At 41.2% G+C, this 21,002-nt stretch overlaps 2 protein-coding genes across 2 annotated transcripts in view; both read right to left on the bottom strand.

Annotated features, from left to right (window-relative positions):
- pin4 (protein (peptidylprolyl cis/trans isomerase) NIMA-interacting, 4 (parvulin)) overlaps positions 1-21,002 on the bottom strand; it is a 275,834-nt gene that overhangs the window by 159,752 nt on the left and 95,080 nt on the right. The window lies entirely within an intron of this gene.
- The window catches only part of sytl4 (synaptotagmin-like 4), a 60,156-nt gene that overhangs the window by 37,773 nt on the left and 1,381 nt on the right, over positions 1-21,002 (bottom strand). Inside the window, exons 2-3 of the mRNA XM_055643842.1 lie at positions 2,023-2,225; positions 1,711-1,919 (exon numbers count right to left, since the gene is read on the bottom strand). Of these exons, the coding sequence (XP_055499817.1) occupies positions 1,711-1,829 (119 nt within the window). The 5' untranslated portion in view covers positions 1,830-1,919; positions 2,023-2,225. The remainder of the gene's footprint in view (positions 1-1,710; positions 1,920-2,022; positions 2,226-21,002) is intronic.

Below are 21,002 nucleotides of genomic sequence, written 5' to 3'. Positions count from 1 at the left end.
TGCTGCACCCGCTGAGTTTCTCCAGCTTTTTTGTGTACCCCCAAACAACCATTTGCAGGCAGTGCCTTTTTACTTCAAACCAACCATATTTTCATTTTCAAACCACGTTAAGGGCACTCACAGTTGAGTAGACATGTGCTCAGTGTTATTCAGAGCTCTGAGAGACGTGACCTCTATTTTGCAGAGACTGAGTGAGGCACACCACTTCCTGGTTTTATAGTCCCTCCCCCTCCCTCCAGGGGCAGCAGAGAGAATGGTGGATTTTTAAAAAACATTAATATCTCTCTGATTTTTCATCAATGGGAAAAATCCTCTGGTCCAAGAAGGCAAACGTGGGCTCTGAGTGAGGTGGCCAAAAATGATGGCCGTAGGTGGTGGCGTTCTCTCGGAAATCGCAACACAGTGGGCCAAAAGCAGTCAAGATCAGACTTTTAGTAATATAGATTGTAAATTACTGGGGTCCCAGCACCGAACCTTGTGGCACCCCACGAATCACATTCAAGGAATGAATATCCTTGGTAGTTAATCTTTCCAGGTGCAAGAGAAAGAATTGCAGCCTCACAAAAAACAACCTCAGAACTATGTGGGAGGCAAAATTCCCATCAATTTGTAGAAGTGGAAGTTTCTAGTATTCAATAATCAGTTGGTCAGCAGCAGAGCAGAAATGTGCTTCCCTGAAAGATAAAGTATTTCCCTGAAGGATAAAGAAATGAACTGCAAGATTTAATCATAGTTAAAAATCCATCTTTACATCAGCTTTGCTAGGAGAAGAGTTCTGGGAGACAATTTTAAAGTCATGTCTCTTGATCTGTGCTTGTCTTCATTTCCCCAAGTTGTTCTGAAACTAAAGGCTACAGAAATATGTGTGAACTTTGAACTGACATATATATATCAAAACTAAATATTGAAACAGCTTCAATTTTAGTGAATTAAGAGAGTTTATGCAAACAAAAATGCAACTGAGATTGTGTGGACAAACAGAATCATCTGACCCTGATATTTATGAGTCACTGTTGAAATGTCGAGCATAGGTATTTTCATTCTTAAATAGTATAATAATGGAGATTAATCTGAGCAAGTGTGAAGTGTTGCACTTTGAGAGGTTGAATGTAAAGGAAAAGCAGACAGTTAATGGCAAGAGTCAGAACAGGATTGATTTACAGAATTCATAGCTCCCTGAAAGTGGTAAAGAAGGTGATTTATATGCTATTTCATTGGTCAGTGGACTGAGTATATAAATCAGGAAGTCATGTGCTTAATAAAATTCTGGTGAGGCTGCATTTGGAGTAATATGTGCCCCAATATTGGATGAATATCAAGACTTTAGCTGCACAAGACATTTACCAGAATGTTGCCTGGATTAGACGGTATTAGCTATATGGACAGTAGACTCAAGGAACTGCAGATGCTAGAGTAATTCAGTGCACCAGGAAACATCTCTGGAGAACATGGACAGGTGACGTTTCGAGTTGAGTAGGGGTGAGAACGTTGGAAGAGTGATGGGGGCTTGACAAAGCCTGGCACTCGATTGCCAGAGTGAGCCACACACAAACTAGAGGACAGCACCTCATATTATGCTTGGGAAGCTTATACCCCAATGGTATTAACATTGAATTCTACAATTTTGGGAGCAGAATTAGACCATTCGGCCCATCAAGTCAACTCCACCAGTCAGCAGCTTTACCCCAACATCTTCTCTCTCCACAGTACCTTATTCGCTTATCCTCCAGTTTCCTCAACTGCGCATCACGGATGAGAACGTTCATGATTGCTTCATTCTCTTTATCTGTCAGGAATGACAAGTTGATCAACTCCATCTGTTTGGACATTATGCCGCATTCACCAAGAGGGTCACCGACTGCAACAATCTCCTCCTTACGAAGTGTGGGCCACGGAAGGTAATTGCAGAATGTTCAAAACTGAAATTGAATGTTGAGCTATCAATGTAAAGCTTTCAGTGTTTAAATTCTTTCTAAGAAAAAGAATATCAATGTTTGTAGACAATGCTGCGCATTCACTAACCGCAATTATTCTGAGCCGGACTAATTTCTGCATCAAGTCTTCAACTCATGAGGCTACCCAATGTCCGTGTTAAGTCTCCAACTCATGAGAATGTCCACCGATGGTGATCCACTTTGACATCTTGCTGTCCAATCCACTCAGCAAACTCAATTCACAACCTCCAATTTGGTTCCAGTCTTTTAAACATTCCACCAAACTGGACCCTAGAAATGAACAAATCCGGAACAATTATTCGTGCAGAAAATACTCAGACTCACTCCTGCTGTTAACTTCATTATCCTAAAGATGAAGGTGAATGTGTATTGCTCTAGCAAGCGACAGTTAGCATTGTGTACACAAACAATTCACGTACTGTAGTCTTAAACCATCTGAAGACAGGGTGAAATATAAACTATTTCTGCACTAAGTTATACAGACATTACCTTGGACAAGCCTAAATATTGTTGTGGAAGGGTTCATATCTTAAATAAAGTTATTTAATTACTCCATTAATTGATCAGCCCCTGGAATCAATCTTAAATTCACGAAATGACATTTGACCAAATCTTTAACATGCTTTTCTCTAGTTTATAATCTGTAGTTCAGAATATTTTGGGACTAACTTTAATAATACTAAGAGGTTTATTTTACTGAAGAGCTCTATATATTGGGCAACATAACTGTCCTCTCATCAACTAGAGAACAATCCAGACCTCCCATCTACCTCATTGGAGACCATCAAACTATCTTTAATCGGACTTTACTGGTCTTTAGCTTGCACTAATCATTGTACCCTGCATCTGTACACTGTGGATGGCTTGATTGTGTATAGTCTTTTCACTGATTGGAGAGCGCGCAACAAAAAGCTTTTCACTGTACCTGACACATGACAATAATAAAAGAAACAAAAAAAAACCATGAGTCATAATTATCACCTCTACTGTAGTCTTAAACCATCTGAAGACAGGGTGGAACTCCCAGGCTCTGGAACTCCCTCCCCCAACTGATCCGCAATTCTGTGTCCCTCACCATCTTCCAGTCCTGCCTCAAGACCCATCTCTTCACCTCTGCCTATCCTTAGCCCCACGTCCCTCTCCCTTTTCATCTGTGCATTAATTGCCTCATATTGTGTTTTGTATTGAATTCTGTCTTTACTTTGTGTACTATTCGCGTCTCTACTATTTATTTCATTCCCCTTACATGTTTTTCCTCTACCTGCTAAATTTTTGTAAGGTGTCCTTGAGACTCTTGAAAGGCGCCCATAAATAAAATGTATTATTATTATTATTACCCCTCTTCCCATTTTGGTCAGGTATTTCAGCAGTATTTTTAAATTGAACTCTATTTTTGGTGGCACTGACTAGCAACCACAAAATCAACAGAAACTCACTAGCAAGGCAGGGCCATGCCTCGCCCATCAGTCCAAATGCCTTAATTGTTCAGTCATGATAAATATCTGCTTTCTCCGCCAACAAAGGAACTTGATTAATATGTTTGAACAGGGAAGCTGTAACCGTGACAATGATGATGATAGTTGGCCCTCGCTCTGACAAATATTTTATACAGAAGGCAGGAGGCATCGAGATCTGAGCTCCGTGTTGGGAACACATTCCCCATGATCAAATTCACACACCTGATGATATTGGGAGTGAAAAGGATACAAAGTACTGGACTGACTCAGCAGGTCACTCCAGTGACTCAGCAGAACATAGATAGGTAACATTTCAGGCCGAGACCCTTCTTCTACAGACAGAAGAAAGGTCTTTCCCCAAAAAGTGACCATGTTCTCCAGAGATGATGCCTGACCCGCTGAGTTACTTCAGTACTTTGTGTCCTTTTGCGCATTAACAGGCATCGTGTGGTTCTTTGTTTTTAGATATTGGGAGTGAGACTGATTTATCAGCAGGCATCACTAGTATGCGCTAGTTATTAAGAGAAGCCAATTTGTAAAAATCTTTCAAATGGACAGACGAAACTGAAATCTTATTTGCACAAACAACTAAGGAACAGGAAAGGGCCACTTGGCCTTTCAACCCCTCAATCAAGAAGATAATGACATTGTATCTGCCTATCCGTTCATATAATTCAAACACTGCTGCCACCATCCTTGTAGAAAAGGTTTCAAATATTTGCGAGCTTCAGAGAAACTATCTTGCCTATTCTCGGCCATAAATGGATGACCTCTTATTTTTAAACGTTTTTACTCCAGATTCTAGATTCGCCCACAAGAGGAAATGTGGTCTCCACATCCTCTTTGTTGATACCTCTCAGAATCTTACATTTGTACAGAACAAAATAGCTCTGGGCTTCAAGAACTCAGGGTTTAGCGAATTCTGACTGACTTATATCCAAAGATAGACACAAAGCGCTGGAGTAACTCAACGAGACAGGCCGTATCTCTGGAGAGAAGGAAATGGGTGGCATTTCGGGTCGAGACCCTTCTTCAGACTCACCCAGACTTATATCCAAGTTGCAATGACCCTTCTTTGGGGTTGAGTGTGCAGTCATCCTAAAGATAGGTGAATGTCAGGGGCTAATTTTAAAAGCCACAAAAAATAACCTTGCCATTATTCACTATGCAGGAGACATGGCGACACGGCACAGCCTACACATTTTAATGAGCTAGATTGCTCTGTGAACTAGCCGGCAGTTCCACAGCACAGATGAACATAACGCCCTGATTAAATATCCCAGATTAGTTTCAGAGAGGAGGAACCCAGCACCAACTCAGGTCAAAGTTTTGCTCAAAGTTTGGAATATTTCTCTCCAGTGGGGGAACGGTGAGCTGTTCCACTCCTGCACGTGGCCAAAAATCTATCGGACTTGCGCTCAATATGCTCAAAACCGCATTAAATAGCAAATTTCAGTTTATGCAGGAGAGAGAAAGCAAAAAAAAAAGCATTTATAAATTGCCCACTAAGCTATTAATAAGTTTTGAATGCATGACTTCACCTACAGTGAATATAAAAGCATTAAACAATTCAAACAATGTCGTGGCAAATACCTTATTTAGCAGTGTGCAGAGAGTCTCTTTGGGAGAAATTCTGGTGGATTCTGGGCAGTCCAGTTATATTACTTAACCAGGCATATAAATTATATCGGTAAGATGACTCAAGCAGAATATCGACTGTCCAGTCCTAATATTGAAGAGGCTGCCTGACCTGCTGTTACTCTGGCACTCTATGCCCGTTTATGTATTAATCAGCGTCTGCACTTCTTCGTTTCTACTGAAGAAGCTGACAAAAATTTTAAATTATTTTCAATAAACATTTTCTTTTGAAAACAGGGAAGGGTGGCAGAGAGTCTCAGCGGTAGAAATGGTGGTTCACAGAACCAGTTCGATCCTGACCACGGGTGCTGTCTGTATGGAGTTTGCACGTTCGCCCTGTGATGGTGTGGGTTTCCTCCAGGTGCTCCAGTTTCCTTCCACATCCCTAAGATGTGCAGATTTGCAGGTTAATTATCTTCTGTAAATTGTCCTTAGTGTGTGGGATAGAACTAGTATGCAGGTGATCGTTGGATGGCATGGACTCGATGGGCCAAAGGGCCTATTTCCACACTGTATCTCTAAACTAAACTCTAAACTAAACGAGTCAGTGAGTTAGATACGTAGAATGAGAGGCGTGGGTAGATAATGGATTGCATACAATCAGAATCCACCAAATGATTCTACCCTTTTGAAGCAGGATTCAAGTTGCCAGAGGCATATGGCTTCATAACTTTTCTGGATGATAATTTGCATAAATGAAGTACATCTGAATTCCACACCCAAAAACTGAACTCTGCTGTTGAGTCAGACTGCTGCACATTTTCACAGACTAGGAACAGTTGACTAAAAAAACAAAACAAAATTCAGAATCTCTTTAGACAATAGGTGCAGGAGTAGACCATTTGGCCCTTCGAGCCAGCACTGCCATTCAATGTGATCATGGCTGATCATCCCCAACCAGTACCCCGTACCTGCCTTCTCCCCATATCCCCTGACTCCGCTATCTTTAAGAGCCCTATTTAGTTCTCTCTTTAAAGTATCCGGAGAACCGGCCTTCACCGCCCTCTGAGGTGATCAGAAAACATAGGGCAATGTTTACAAATCACCTCAGTATTTATAGGGCAACAACAAAGATGGAAATTGGAGGACCTGAGAGGGGGGAAATTTTAAAAGATGGCAGGAAATCAAAATACTGCACCAATGAGTGTTCATGCTGTTCCCTTGAGTGCAGTAGGTATTAAACAGATCCTGCAATACAAGCAAGGATACAAACCTGTTGTTGTGCTCTAGTAAATCCGATTAGAGGTGGACCAAGAAGGCAGCAGCGTTCCCTGGATGTAATGCGGGGAGTGGTTTAATAATCTAACAAGATTAGTAAAGATGAGTAAATTGTAGCTTCATCGACACCCTGCAGTCCCCAATTTGAGGAGTCAGGAGCACCCATTGCTCTCACCGCATTTCAGCTGATTCCTCGATTTGCCCAGTAGAGGTCATGTGTTTAGGACAGCGGTTCTTAACCTGGGGGTCATGACCCCCATGGGGGTCATTTGGGGTTATTCCAGGGGTCATTAAGGGGTCATAAATAACATATCAATTTGTTGAGCCCATTTTTAGGAACCTAACAAAGGTACATACCACACACAGTAATCTGTTCGCATATGCACGTACGTATACGCACACGAACTGTGCGTGTTGTACAGAGCCCTAGTGAGATTAGACCTGGAGTATTGTGTGCAGTTTTGGTCCCCTAATTTAAGGAAGGACATTCTTGCTATTGAGGGAGTGCAGTGTAGGTTTCCAAGGTTAATTCCCGGGATGGCAGGACAGTCAAATCTGAGAGAATGGAGCAGCTGGGCTAGTACACTCTGGAGTTTAGAAGGATGAGAGGAGATCTCATTGAAACATATAAGATTGTTAAGGGCTTGGACACACAAGAGGCAGGAAACATGTTCCCGATGTTGGGGGAGTGCAGAACCAGGGGCCACAGTTTAAGAATAAGGAGTAAGCCATTTAGAACGGAGACGAGGAAACACTTTTCCTCACAGAGAGTGGTGAGTCTGTGGAATTCTCTGCCTCAGAGGGAGGTGGAGGCAGGTTCTATGGATGCTTTCAAGAGAGAGCAAGATAAGGCTCTTAAAAATAGGGGATATGGGGAGAAGGCAGGAATGGGGTACTGATTGGGGATGATCAGCCATGATCACATAGAATGGCAGTGCTGGCTCGAAGGGCCAAATGGCCTACTCCTGCACCTATTGTCTATTGTCTGCCAAGTCTGCCAAGAAGCATATGTATAGTGAAGCATTTCTCAAGTTCGGCTTCACAAGCATTGTTCAAAAATCCACGATCAAGCCGCAATGTGATATCTGTGCCAAGGTTTTGAGCTACGAGAGCATGAAGTGCAGCAAACTGAAGATCCATTTGGAGTCTTGTCACAGTGAACTGACGGGGAAGGGTGTGGACTATTTCAAGCAAAAAGAAGCCGCACTCAAGGGTTCCCGCATCGATTCGACGGGTCACTGTGCTCGTCAAAATGAAGCAGCGCTGGAGGGTTCATACCGGATTGCTTATCGAATCGCACAGACTAAGAAACCTCACACCATCAGTGAAGAGCTTACAAGCCATACCTTCTCGAAGCAGCGAAGTTCTTGCTGGGGGAACAGCAGTCAAACAAGTTCAGGCAGATTTCACTTTCGAATGACACAGTCAAAAGTCGAATCTCGGATATGAGTAATGATATTCTGCTGCAAGTAGTGGGCGCTGTGAAGAGCAGTCCAGTGTATTCACTGCAACTGGACGTGTCAACAGATGTTGCCTCATGTTCCCAACAGCTAGTCTACATTCGTTACCTCAACGGAAAAGCCATGAAGGAGGAGGACCTGTTCTCAGAGCCATTGGCCACCACCACTCGGGGAGAAGATGTGTTCAGAATGCTGGAAGCCTTCCTCATCAAACATGAGCTTGGCTGGGGCCGACTTGTCAGGATGTGTAAAGATGGGGCACCTTCCACGGTCGGATGCAGATAAGGCTTCAAACTTTCATGAAGGATGTCGCTGCCCATGTCTCCTTCACCCACTGCATGATACATCGCGATGCTTTAGCAATGAAGACTCTCCCTCCTGGTCTTTGAGAAGTGCTTTCAGGTGTGGTGAAGATTGTGAACCACATCCGAGGGAGCGCAACAAACTCAAGAATCTTCAAAGCGATATGTGAAGAAATGGACGCCGATTGCACTGTTTTGATATTCCACACAGAGGAGCGCTGGTACCACATTTTGCGTGGTAAAGTTCTCAACTTTATGTGATTCAACTTCAAGAGGAAATAGCGCTGTTCTTGGAGAGAGGGTGTACCGAGAAGGAGAATCAGCTTCATGAACAGATGCAGGATGAACTGTTTGTGATGAAGGTTGCTCTCTCCAATAAATCTGAAGAAATCAGTATATGAGAAAAAACGATTATCCATAGTACCCTACGAATCTGGAAACAAGTGAAGTCAACCCTTACATTGGGAAATTTATATCTTCTCTCACCAATCGCCAACAATCCCTAATTTAAGCCGTCTACTGTAGACAAGGCGTTCACACATTGGGAAAGTTAAGGAATTAAAAAAACTGGGAGATCTTTATGAGATGGGGACTCTCCTCTCATTTCAAGAATTACAGTTGAAATATCACCTGAAAGGTAGCCAATATTTTAGATGTCTTCAAATACGAGACCCAAGACTGTCAATATATGGTTTCAGACATACTAGACGAATGCATGAATAGAAACTCGGATTCAAATAAGTTAATATCGTACCTTTATTATACCCTTTTAAATATTCAAACCCCATAGTCAGAAATAATTAGGCAAGCTTGGGAAGATGAACTGGGCCTAACAATTTTAAAAGATAGATGGGAGGAAAGTCTTCTTTATATATACAACTGTTCTCTTAACGTTAGGCATTTGTTAATACAATTTAAAATACCGCATAGACTTTATTATTCAAAGTCTAAACTGAATAAGATCTTCCCAAATGTCTCCCCTATTTGTGATAAATGTCTCCTTCAGGAAACAACCATAACTCACTCTTTTGCCTCTTGTATAAAGTTACATAATTCCTGGATGGGAATTTTTGAAATGTTTTTTAAAATACTTAAAATAAAATTGGATCCCGACACAGAATTGATTACTCTAGGTACGTCAGAACCCTGTTCTGAGCTAACACAATTTCAAAGACGTTTCCTTAATTATGGCCTGATAATGGCAAAAAAATTAATACTTAAATTTTGGAAACACACATCAGTCCCTACTGTAAAGATGTGGATTACAAACATGTCCGAGACACTACATTTGGAAAATATTAGACTTGTCTTGGCTGAAAAACCAGATCAATTTTTCAAGACATGGACACCCTTCACCGAATTCTTTCAAGGATAGTATGGCGCAACACAACTTTGGATTTAAATCCAACTATGGGTTGGGTGAGGGGGGTGGGGGGGGACGAGAGGCAAGTATATCTCCACTTTTTTGTTTTTTTCCTTTTTTTTTTTCTTTTTTCTGTTTCCTCTCTTATACCTTTACTCACTCTTTGGCCACACTACTTTGGTAGTCTAGGGGTCCTGTCTTTTCACTTTTCACCTTGTCCTTCTCTTGTTCTTTCTCTCTTGTTTTCTCTCAATTTCAGGTTAAAAGGTCAAAATTGAAGTTGTACAATAATTGTATAATTTTACATGCCGAATGTTTTATTCTTGTACAGTTGCTTCTAATAAAAATAATTTAAAAAAATAAAAAAATTAAAATGAAGGTTGCTTACTTTGCTCTTTTCTTCGACGAGGTGAATTCCTTAAACCTCTCAATGCTACACACGGCTCGTGACAAAGTTCAGGAGGAAGATTCACCTTTACCAGAGAAGAGTACAGGATAGTGACACGACAATCTTCCCTGAGATGATGACGCACCTGGATGCTACGCCAAATGCTGAATGCCACTTCCACGAGGAGATCTCAACCCACCTTCTGGCAATCAGTGAAGCCATCGAGCCTTACTTCCCCGGACTGGACAACTGCTCTCGTGATGAGTGGATCATCTGACCCTTTTCCGTTGAAGACGGTGCCATCAGCGATACTGACGTGGCTGTGAAGTTTGAATTTTACCAAATTCGTGAAGATGCGCAGCTCAAGAGTGATTTCATGGAACAAGCTTGACACCTTTTGGCTGAAAGTGAAGGACTGTCCTGTTCTTTTGAAGAGGGCCCTGACCATATTTGTCCAGTCCCCCTCAACCTATTGCTGTGAGGCCGGATTGTCAACCATGGTAACTCTGAAAACGAAGGCACGCAATAGGCTTGTGATCGACGCTGACATGAGATGCTGCCTGTCGAGCATTCGTCCTCGTTTTGATCGCCAGGTGGCTGTGAAATAATTTCAGCCATCCCATTGACTGAGTATTGGCAGACTTTTGTTCATTAATCGGGCTGTTTTCTTTCTTCAATTTTTGTTTTGGGGGTCACGTACTGACCAAGAATGTCTGATGGGGTCGTGGGGCCAAAAAGGTTAAGAACCACGGGTTTAGGAGATGCTGTCAGAGGAGTCTAGATAAGGAACTACATGCATATTGTGGATGCTATCACTGTATCACAGTGCACTGCTGATGGAGGGAATATTTAGGGTGGTGAATGGGATACCAATCACGCAGGCTGCTTTATCATGGATGTTGTCAGGTGTTCTTGTGTTTTGACGAAGTTCAAGTCCAGGCAAGTATCCTGCTGACTCGTGCCTGTGGAAAGACTTTGGGACGTCAGGAGGGGAGTTACCCACCACAGGAGAATCCCAAGTATCTTTGGGATATCCAGCCTCCTCACCTCTGACCCACACTTGTGGCTCCCAGATACACGTGCCCAGGAATAAATCCATCTCACGTGGTGGAGAAACTGAATGTGGGGGAATACCCATGTTATGCCTCCATTGTTGAACTGCCTCAGGTCATGCATTTCATAAAATGAAATCTGCTTTGCTCACAGTTCATCAGCATTAAAATGGTTTGCTAACCTTCAACTTACCTTACTTCCTCTCCTGGATGGTTACTCATATTTACATATTGTTCCTGCTGCATTCCAAGAACCTTAATACAGCGACCACTCTTTAGTTTATACCTGACCATAAATGCTCAGTCAAGACCAATCTAAAGCCACACTTGGCTTTGTAACCTTCTGTCGTTGACATGTAGGCTATCAAACGTCTTCCTCTTCACAGTCAGTCACATCAAAGCCCCAGCAGAAATAACTAGCCTTGCACAATCCATGCATTACAGCCTGCCCTTCTTCAATACGCAAACCAGTAACACAGTTTTAAGGACATTCTTAATCTACAATTGTTCAAGTTATGAATATTTCCTATCTTGCTACCAACTCTTTGGGATATGTGTCTTTGATTTACGAAGTTATGAATAACACATTGTTCACAGTGCACAGGAATATGATGTATTAAAATACATATAATGCACGACTCTCCACTCTCCCCCACCATCCCAGTCTTTTTCATTTACAAAATTTCAATGGCCATGAATGCAATCCTCCCAAGAATCGGGGGATTACTCCATTTCTCACAGGATTAGCAGACGTGCCTAAAAATGATAACTTCCCCCCTGGTGAACCTGTAACACAAAACATTTGTTCGGAACATCAAAATCTGCATCAGGCCAACATTCTGCAGGCTCAATGCAGAAGATGGCCAAATCCTGCTGATATTTCTTATTATTGTTCACCTAATAATCCACTTTGGACTCCACCCAGTGAATATTTGTCTGAAACTCATTCCCTGAACAGAGCGCTGTACAGTTCAGGCAGAACTCCCACTGACTCGGTCCCTTCTGTTTTGGCCAAGTAATTCAGCACTTTAATTATTTTTGTTCTCTCGCACGACACTGTGTTTGGACATTTTGCATGCCATTTCTCATCAATCATCAAAGCTTCCTTGAGCTTCACACTTATTTGGTTGCCTGTTTTTCTTCATTAAATTCCAGGTGCTTCTGGTTCATGCATTTAAATTATTTACAACTCACTTTGTGAATCCCAGTCTGCAAAAAGAAGGATCTGGGAAGATGGAGTTAAAGTACAGAATACAGATTTGAGAGAATGGTAAAACAGACTCTAAAGGCTCATTTTTAATTTCCTTTCCGTGCATCTACAGCGATGATTTTCCCAGGTTTCGCCTGATTGCTATGATAACTTTGATGGACTAGCTGCAGCATCTCTGACAGAAATAGTATTGCCAGGGCTGCAACTATCGTTCCATGCTTTCAGCTGAATCTTTGCCCTGCATCCAACAGATCCCTGTGGAAATTAAATCTCCATCATTAAATAAATGGCTCTTTTGTGTAATCTCACCACTAATCTTTTGGAAGTTTAATTATATTACTAATTTCAGTCCACTTCCTAAAGACTTCACAGTCCCCTTCTATCCAAGGGGACTGTGGAGTCAGGGCCTTCTCCGCATCAATAATGACATTAGTTTATTATCATCCCAGTAACAGTAGTTAACTCAATCTGCTTTGCCATCTTTTTTCCAAACACAGCTGTCCCTGGGTTACAAAAGGATTTGGAACCTGATTTTTTTGTAAATCAGAAATTACCAAAAATAGTGGTGACGCAGTGAAGTGATGCTGTGGCAGATTTGCTGCCTTACAGCGGCAGAGACCCGAGATTGATCCTGACTATGGGTGCTGTCTGTACGCAGTTTGTACTTTCTTCCTATGGCCTCTTGGGGTTTCTCTGGGTGCTCCAGGTTCCTCCCACACTCCAAAGATGTTCAGGTTTATAGGTTAATCGGCTTTGGTAAAATTCCAAATTGTCCCCAGTGTGCGGGAGTGTGCTAGTGTATAGGTTGATCGCTAGTTGGCTCGGTCTCGGTGGGCTGAAGGGCCTGTTTCTGCATTGTATGCCTGACCTCCAAAGAGTGTGTGTGAGAGGATGCAATTGAGGCATTTAACGGACAAACTGGAATTTAAATAACTGGAGAAGGAGTGATACTTCCATCCTTTAGGGGAATTTATAATCAAGGGACTTTACTTTGACATGGATTGAGTTAATGAAAAGCAAAGGCAAATGAACTGTTGAGAAAGGAAATGTATAATGACTTGAGAATTAAAGAATTAGTCTAAATGAACCAGCTCTTCCTGTTCCACCCAGTAGTCAAGTCTTAAATGGCAAGCCCCAGGAGAACTCTATGTTCAGTTTTCAGAACATAGAGGTCGATGGGTACAAGTACAAGTACATAGTTTCCTGAAACTGGTGAAGGAGACATTTTGACATGCTTGGCATTGAATCGAAGAGTTAGGACATCATATACAACTATACAAGATGTTGATGCGACCGCATTTGGAGTATTGTGCAATGCTAGCCACCTAGTTATAGGGAGGATGTCATTAAAATGGAAAGGATGCAGAAAAGATTCACAAGGATATTAGCAGAACTGGAGAGCTCAAGTAATAAGGAACGACTGGTTAAGCTGAGGCACTTTTCCCTGGTGTGGCGGAGGCTGGGGAGTGACATAGTCATCGGGCATAGAGAAGATGAATCATCACAGTGTTTTTCCAAGGTTGGGGATTCTAAAACTAGAACTATTAGGAAATAAGATTTAAGTTGAGAGGCAAAATATTTAAAAGGGACGCAGGTGGAAATTTACCCACACATAAATGGGTATGTGGAACTAACAACCAGTCGAGGTGCTAGTGGCAGGTCCAATCACTAATTTTAAAAGAACAGTTTGACATGTACATGGGTAGGAATGGTTTAATGGAATATAGGCCAAGCACAGGCAAGTGGGACTTGCTTGGACTAGCTTGGGTAAGCAACTTGGTCGGCATGAATAAGTTAGGCCGAAGGGCTTGTTTCCATGTTTTATAAATCTATGATTTTTTTAACATAACCTTTAATGCTGCAATGCACAATTTCTATTCTGTATATTTCAGTCCCATATATTGAATGTCTACAGAATGAAAAAAATACAAGTGACATGACTAAACATAATATATCGTGATATGAGCGGGGGAAGAAGAAAAAAAAAGTTGTCGAAAAATTACGCTGCCATGGGCGATGGATCCAACCTTTTCTGCTCAGTAGTTACAATTCTGTGGCATAACTAAATCTTAGCAAGTATATTTGTATATGAAAAACTCCTTTGCAAAATGAAAGGGTGGACTAGATGACCTTATTTTTTCATCTGAAGGTGGTAGTTTATGATGCAGTGTATCTTTGCAATCAACTGGTCACATCGGACAATATCTCAACAGTGAGATTAATTAGCCTAGATGATACTTCAAATTATGAGCTGCCATCCTTCCACTTGGTCTAAACAGGAGCCACAAGGATATAAAGTGGGTGAGACTTGTCCTTGTTTATGCCGGTGACCTTGCTGAGGCATCGTGAAGTGCAGATGGAATCTACTGGGTGGTACTGGGTGGAATTTAAAAGGATGAGGGGTGGAAGAAATTCATCATCTCCTTTCTCAATGCACATCCTCTAATTTTGAGGCCATGGCCTCTGGTCCTAGAATCTTCCACTAGTGGAACCAATCTCTCCATATTCAGGCCATTCACTATTCGGTAAGTTCCATGAGGTTCCCCTTCATCTTTCCAAACTCCAAAAAGTCAAATATTCTGACTTTTTCTATGGTGAATTTAAATGATCTTTTTTTTTTCCTGTGGTGTCAATGCTTGCAAACTATCAACAATTAGTAGTTTGTAATAACTTTTTGTTGATTTCCCATGTACAGCACTTTGTGGTAACTGATGTTGTCTAAAAGCACTTTATAAATAAAGTTATTATTATTATTATTATTATTAACACTGCTAAAAGTAATGCCCTGACAAAAGACAATCTTGATTAATAGAAACACAAAAATCTCCGGATACTGGAATCTAGAGTCCAAAGGAAAGGCCTCGTCCCTAAACATTGACTGTCCATTTCCCTTCACAGATGTTACTTGACCTGCTGAGTTCCTCCAGCAGTTTGATTAATGGAACATGGGTGTGTGCTTAAGATCCATTAGACATGCTCTCATTTATTTGTGTGCTTGGAATAAATTAATCTCACAGTTCAGCTCGGGGCATTTGGCAAAGTTCAGTTATGAATATTGGACAAAGAACATCTGTGAACTTTTATGTAAGAAGGAACTGCAGATGCTGGTTTAAACCGTAGACATAAAAAGCTGGAGAGCGTGACAGGCAACATCTCCGGAGCGAAAGAATGGGTGATGTTTCGGGTCAAGACCATTCTTCAGACTGGTTGGGGATAAGGGAAACGAGAGATATAGATGGTGATGTGGAGAGGTAAAGAACAATGTATGAAAGATATACAAAAAAGTAACAAAGATAAAGGAAACAGGCCATCATAAGCTGTTTGTAGTGCGAAAATGAGAAGCTCGTGCGACTTGGGTGGTGGAGGGATAGAGAGAGGGAATGCCGGGGCAAATTGATTTCTCTCATTTGCATGACAGAAATCAATATTCATACCACTGGGCTGTAAGCTGCCCAAGCAAAATATGAGATGTTGTTCCTCCAATTTGTGTTTAGCCTCACTCTGACGATGGGGGAGACCAAGGACAGAAAGGTCTATGTTGTAATGGGAAAGAGAATTAAAATGTCCAGCAACCAGGAGATCAGGTTGGTTCAGGTTGGCTGAGTGAAGGTGTCACCGTCTATATCTCTCGTTTTCCATATCCCTAACCAGTCTGAAGTAACGTCTCGACCCGAAACGTCACTCATTCCTTCTCCAGAGATGCTGCCTGGCCCGCAGAGTTACTCCAGCTTTTTGTGTCATCTGTGAACTTTTGCTTGCTAAATGTGGAAGAATTGTTCCAGGGGCCAGTTCAACACAGTCCCTGCTAAAAAAAAAAGCATACCTTTCAGCCCATATTCCAAATGTCATTACGTTCATTCCCAGGTATGCTTTACAGGTTCTGCAATAGTACATTGTTATATAGGCGTCGGTCTGAGAATGTTCCACGTTGAATCAGCAACCCATACAGTGTCATTGGGTTTATTAATGATGGGTGAAGAAACCTTCACATTATCACCCACCCAACTACTGCAGGTGATAATTGCTGCTCCTCTATGTTGAGCATTATTTGGAAGAAGAACTTCGAGTAGCGAGGGTGCAAATTATACTCTGGGATGGGAACTTTATTTTCCATCACGAGGACGACTCAATAAAATCACCGTAAAGTCGAGTAATCCCACAAACACATCAGATCAAGATTTGTCACTCTTGGCACGTCCAGTTCAAGGTGGTGTTTAGGAATTAATTAGCTCACTTACACATTTGGAATGTGAGCCTAATGTTTACATTGTGCACCACTTTTCTTTTACAGCATTTCCTAAACTTACCAGCAGTATCCGTTAGAAAGACCAGTGCCAGAAATACAAAGGAATGTCATTACAAGCAAGTTTCTCTCTATTCTCTTGACTTTAATCACCATTATTTAAGTCTCAATCTGCATTGCACTATGAACATTAACAAACTAAGCTGAGCTAAGGGTGAGAGAGAACATTGTAAAAAGGTATTAACTTTTATCAATTTGGTAATTTATTATGGTCAGCTTGCATTTCAATTTCTGGAGTAAAACAGCTTCATAATACTCTCTTGAACTGCTACAGAGGTACAGGTGCAAGCATATTGACCTGTTGCATCACGGTCTGGTTCGGCAACTTGAACGCCCAGGACCAAAGAAGATTGCGAAAGGTAGTGAACAGTGCCCACCCAGCCAATCACGGGTATGACGGACTCAGATAACCTCCCCATCATCGATGGGATCCACAGGAGCCGCTGTTGCAAAGAGGCAACCAGCATCATCAGAGACCAACACCACCATGGACATGATCTCATTTCACCTGCCATCGGGAAGAAGGCATAGGAGCCTGAAAACTGTAAAGTCCAGGTTCAGGAACAGCTTTTTCCTTACAACCATCAGGCTATTAAACACACCTCCAAATAGGCTCCGAACTATATAGGCGGGAGCATTATTATTTTACTTTGTGCTGTTTTTGTATGTTTATATTTTACAGAATATATATGAACATATGACAATAAAACACTCTTGACTCTTACAAGTTTTTTTAAACATTTAAATAAGACCATTATATCCTTATTGAGCAGTGGTTTATGTTAGTATCCATAGGGATTGGTTTTCAATACGTCTCTCTTGGTGCATTATGTTCATTGCTCCGGTCTAAGTTCACGAGTCGCTCGCTATCTGGGAAGTGCTACAGAAGGAGGAGAGTCTACCACAGATGTTAGGCTTATTGATCTATAGTTCCATGTTTTTTCTTTGCAGCCCTTCATAAACAGTGCAAAACAATAGTCACCTTCCAGTCTCGTGGCACTTCATGTATGTCTAACAATTATTCATACAGTATATATAAGCCAGAGCTCCTGCAATTTCTTCTCTCGTTTCCCACAGTGTCCTTGGATATATCTGGTCAGGCCCAGGTGATTTATCTACCTTCGTACATCATTGGACATCCAGCACTTCCTCGACTATAATGTAGACAGTCCTCAAGACGTTTTAATTTCCTGCCCCAATTCTCTAGTCTTCATGTCCATCTCCACAATAGAAATGGAGGAGAAACACTCATGTGACCCTTGCTCATCTTCTGCTGCTCCACTCATGAATGACCACTTTTGTTTCTGAGGTGCCTTCTTCCGTCTCTGGTTACCTTTCTTCCCTTATTATATTTATAAAATATATTAAGATTCTCCTTAATCTTATCTCTCCCCATTGGATTGCAATGTGGTCGGGGAGCTGAGACTGTGTGTCTCAGTGACCCCGAGAGCTATGCCAGCGGGAGATTCGTCTCCTGTTAGGCTCTCCCGTGCTGGACAGGTCGAAGGGTAGAGACGACACGAAGAGCGATCCACTGGTCCTCCAGGTTGGAGGTTGAGCACAGGGCGAACAACCCTGTCTCGTAAAACAAATATGGTACGGAAACAGCAACTGAAGGAATCAACACTACTGAGTGGAGGACCTTTGTTGCCAGGAGGCATAATGGGCAGTAAGTAAGTAAGTTCATCTTATCTGCCAGAGTTATCTCCTGCCCCTTTTCTGTCCTCCTAATTTTCTTCTTAAGTGTGCTCCTCAAACGTCTATCTCCATGGATTCGCCTAATCTTATGGTTCCTGAACCTAGGGCAATCCTGCTATTAAAGGCGTTGAATGATCAGTTAAATTGATGGCCATCAAAAAAAACAAAAAAATAAATAAACGAGGAAAAGTTATAAACACCAAAATGTAGGCTGGACATGAATTATGGCCTCACCCAGTTAATTGCTGCTTTTCCGACATAAGGTGCAAAAAGTTGTGTCAATGAGGCAAAACCAGTTTTACTTCACTGACAGAAAGCAGCCTCTACATATTATGCAAGATCTTACAATAGCTCACCCCACCCCTTACATTTTCATTGACACTCTGTTTTAATTTAACGGAGTTATGCTCCTACTTCTCTATTTACCCTACGGGCTAATAAAATAGGATGGCCCAACTTTGTCCTGAACAAATTCTATTTATATAATGAACATGCAAATATTTGTTTACACAATATTTAGATAAAATATACCATTTTACATTTGTACTTAAATTATGCAACATGCAAGCTGTGCTCTTCCTTTAAAGACATTTAGTTCTCAAACCAATCTTTATTCCTATTTGCTCCTTTGCCAAAAATAGTGCTACAGCAACAAAAATTATGATCTTAAGGGCCTTTTTGTCTTTAATTGTACTTAGGGTAGGTCCTTGTCTGGAAGAGTTTGGCTATTTCCAATGGTTTATATTTGTTTTCATCATGGAATGTTAATATGTGTCACTCCATCATGTTTAGATTTATGTCACTTTTGCGATAAAACCTTTATTCCAAGCAGGAATCAATTTAGTGAACATAGTTTCTAAGCTTTGAAAACACGGTGAAACCAATAATGATAACACCCCAGTGTGCAATTTGGATCACTGTTGCTTGCATGCATGTCATCAATGTTTGGTTATCTTTTTGTATTATAATCAGCAATCCACCCAAGATCAATTCCAATGCAATTTTAAACCATGTAACCCTTTTGACAAAGAACACAAAGAACACAATGAGATAAATAAGCATGTGTTATACTGACAGTCCACCACCGGAGCAGGGGAAGAAAAACTTGCAGTTGCATAGAATATTTCTTGACTTAGGGAAATTCCAAACTCTTCCAAATTCTTTCTATACTACAGTAACTTATTAACTCAGGACGTCAGACTGAATACAACAAGGTTAAGCAAACAACAGTGAGATGCAAGAAAAGTTTATCTTGCCATGACACTGCTGTGAATTGTGATAGCTTCCAAATTGTTTGTCAAAGTATGAGCAGGAAACACAGGCAAGGTCATAAATTAATACACTGGGACTTTTTTTCTCTCTGGACTGAGAGACATGATGAAGGTTTTCAAAATTATAAAAGGCGAATGTTAATAAACAGCTTCTTCACATCCGTGTAAACTAGAAAGAATAAATAAGATTTTGACAAATTGAGTAAGTATGAATAATTTCTTGCTTAAACAATGATGAGAATAAATGACACAACCACACAGTGTGAATGGATCAAACAGCACTGATGATACATTAAGGTTTGGTGCAGAAAAAGGGAGAAGGTAAGAGAAAGATGTGAGGACAGGGTAGGATGGTATGAATAGAGTAAGGAGCTTGTATGGAATTTCAACACCCTCATGATTTATGTTGTAGAATGGGTCAAACATTTGCATCAATTGTAATATCCTTTTATAGAACATTATCTATTAAATCCGAAACCAGTTCTGGCTTTCAGGTGGTGGGATATGACGTAATTTCCTTTTATAACTTTGCAAAGTCAACTCTGTTCAAGTTGTGCCACAGGCATTGGCAGATATCATGTAATGCCAGTCCAACCAATATGCTGAAGCAAGGCAGAATCTCCTTAGCTGAGTATTGTTAATAATACATTTCAAGAAAGATTCCAAACAAAGGATAGCAATAAACTGTTTTAGAGGTTAAAACAATGTTCAAAGTTGAGACTGCATGTATAAACAAGTTCATCTCCAAATTCGTGGAACGTAGAGATAGCACTCCCCTCTGCAAATGGAGCTTCGGCTTCTTGAACAACTGACCCCAATCAGGTGACAAATCATCCTCCACAATGAGGTACAGAAGTTTGAAAATGCATACCTCTGGATTGAGGGACAGAAGTTTGAAAACGCTTACCTCCAGATTTACGGACAGTTTTTGCCCAGCTGTTATAGGGCAACTGAACCATCCTCTCATCAGTAAAAGTGCGGTCCTGACTTCCCATCTACCCCATTGGAGTCCTTTGAGCTATCTTTAATCGGACTTTATCTTGCACTAAATGTTGTACCTTTTATCTGTGCAGTGTAGATCAAAGATAGACCACTCCTGCTAAATGCAATGGGCTGACGTGCAATGGAGTGGAACGTGGGCCTTTTTTTCATCCATTTCAGTAACCCGAACCGACTCGTAGTGTAATCAACGTTGCGGGGGAAGAGTTTGTGTTAATAAATTATCATTTTGAAAATGGGGAGAAGATTTTTACCAAAGAACTTTTATTTTTACGAGGATGGAGCAAGATAGACCACTCCTGCTAAATGCAATGGGCTGACGTGCAACGGAGTGGAACGTGGGTCTCTTTTTCATCCATTTCAGTAACCCGACCCGACTCGTAGTGTAATCAACATTGCGGGGGAACAGTTTGTGTTAATAAATTATAATTTTGAAAATGAGGAAAAGATTTTTACCAAAGAACTTTTATTTTTACGAGGATGTTTCCGTAACCAGCTTCCGTCTCCGCACTAGTATCTTTGTCATCGTGGGATTTTTGGAGCAGAGAAGGAAGCCGGTTACGGAATGGGGCCGAACATTACCCATGAATCTGCCCATGACCGTACTATGTTTTTTTCATCGAGTGATCTATCTTGCATGCTATAACATTGAAACATAGAAAATAGGTGCAGGAGTAGGCCATTCGGC

This window comes from Leucoraja erinacea, chromosome 12 (genome assembly GCF_028641065.1).
Source record: "Leucoraja erinacea ecotype New England chromosome 12, Leri_hhj_1, whole genome shotgun sequence".
Lineage (NCBI taxonomy): Eukaryota > Metazoa > Chordata > Chondrichthyes > Rajiformes > Rajidae > Leucoraja > Leucoraja erinaceus.
Note: the sequence above shows the minus strand (reverse complement) of the source record. Positions and strands in the feature narration are given on the sequence as shown.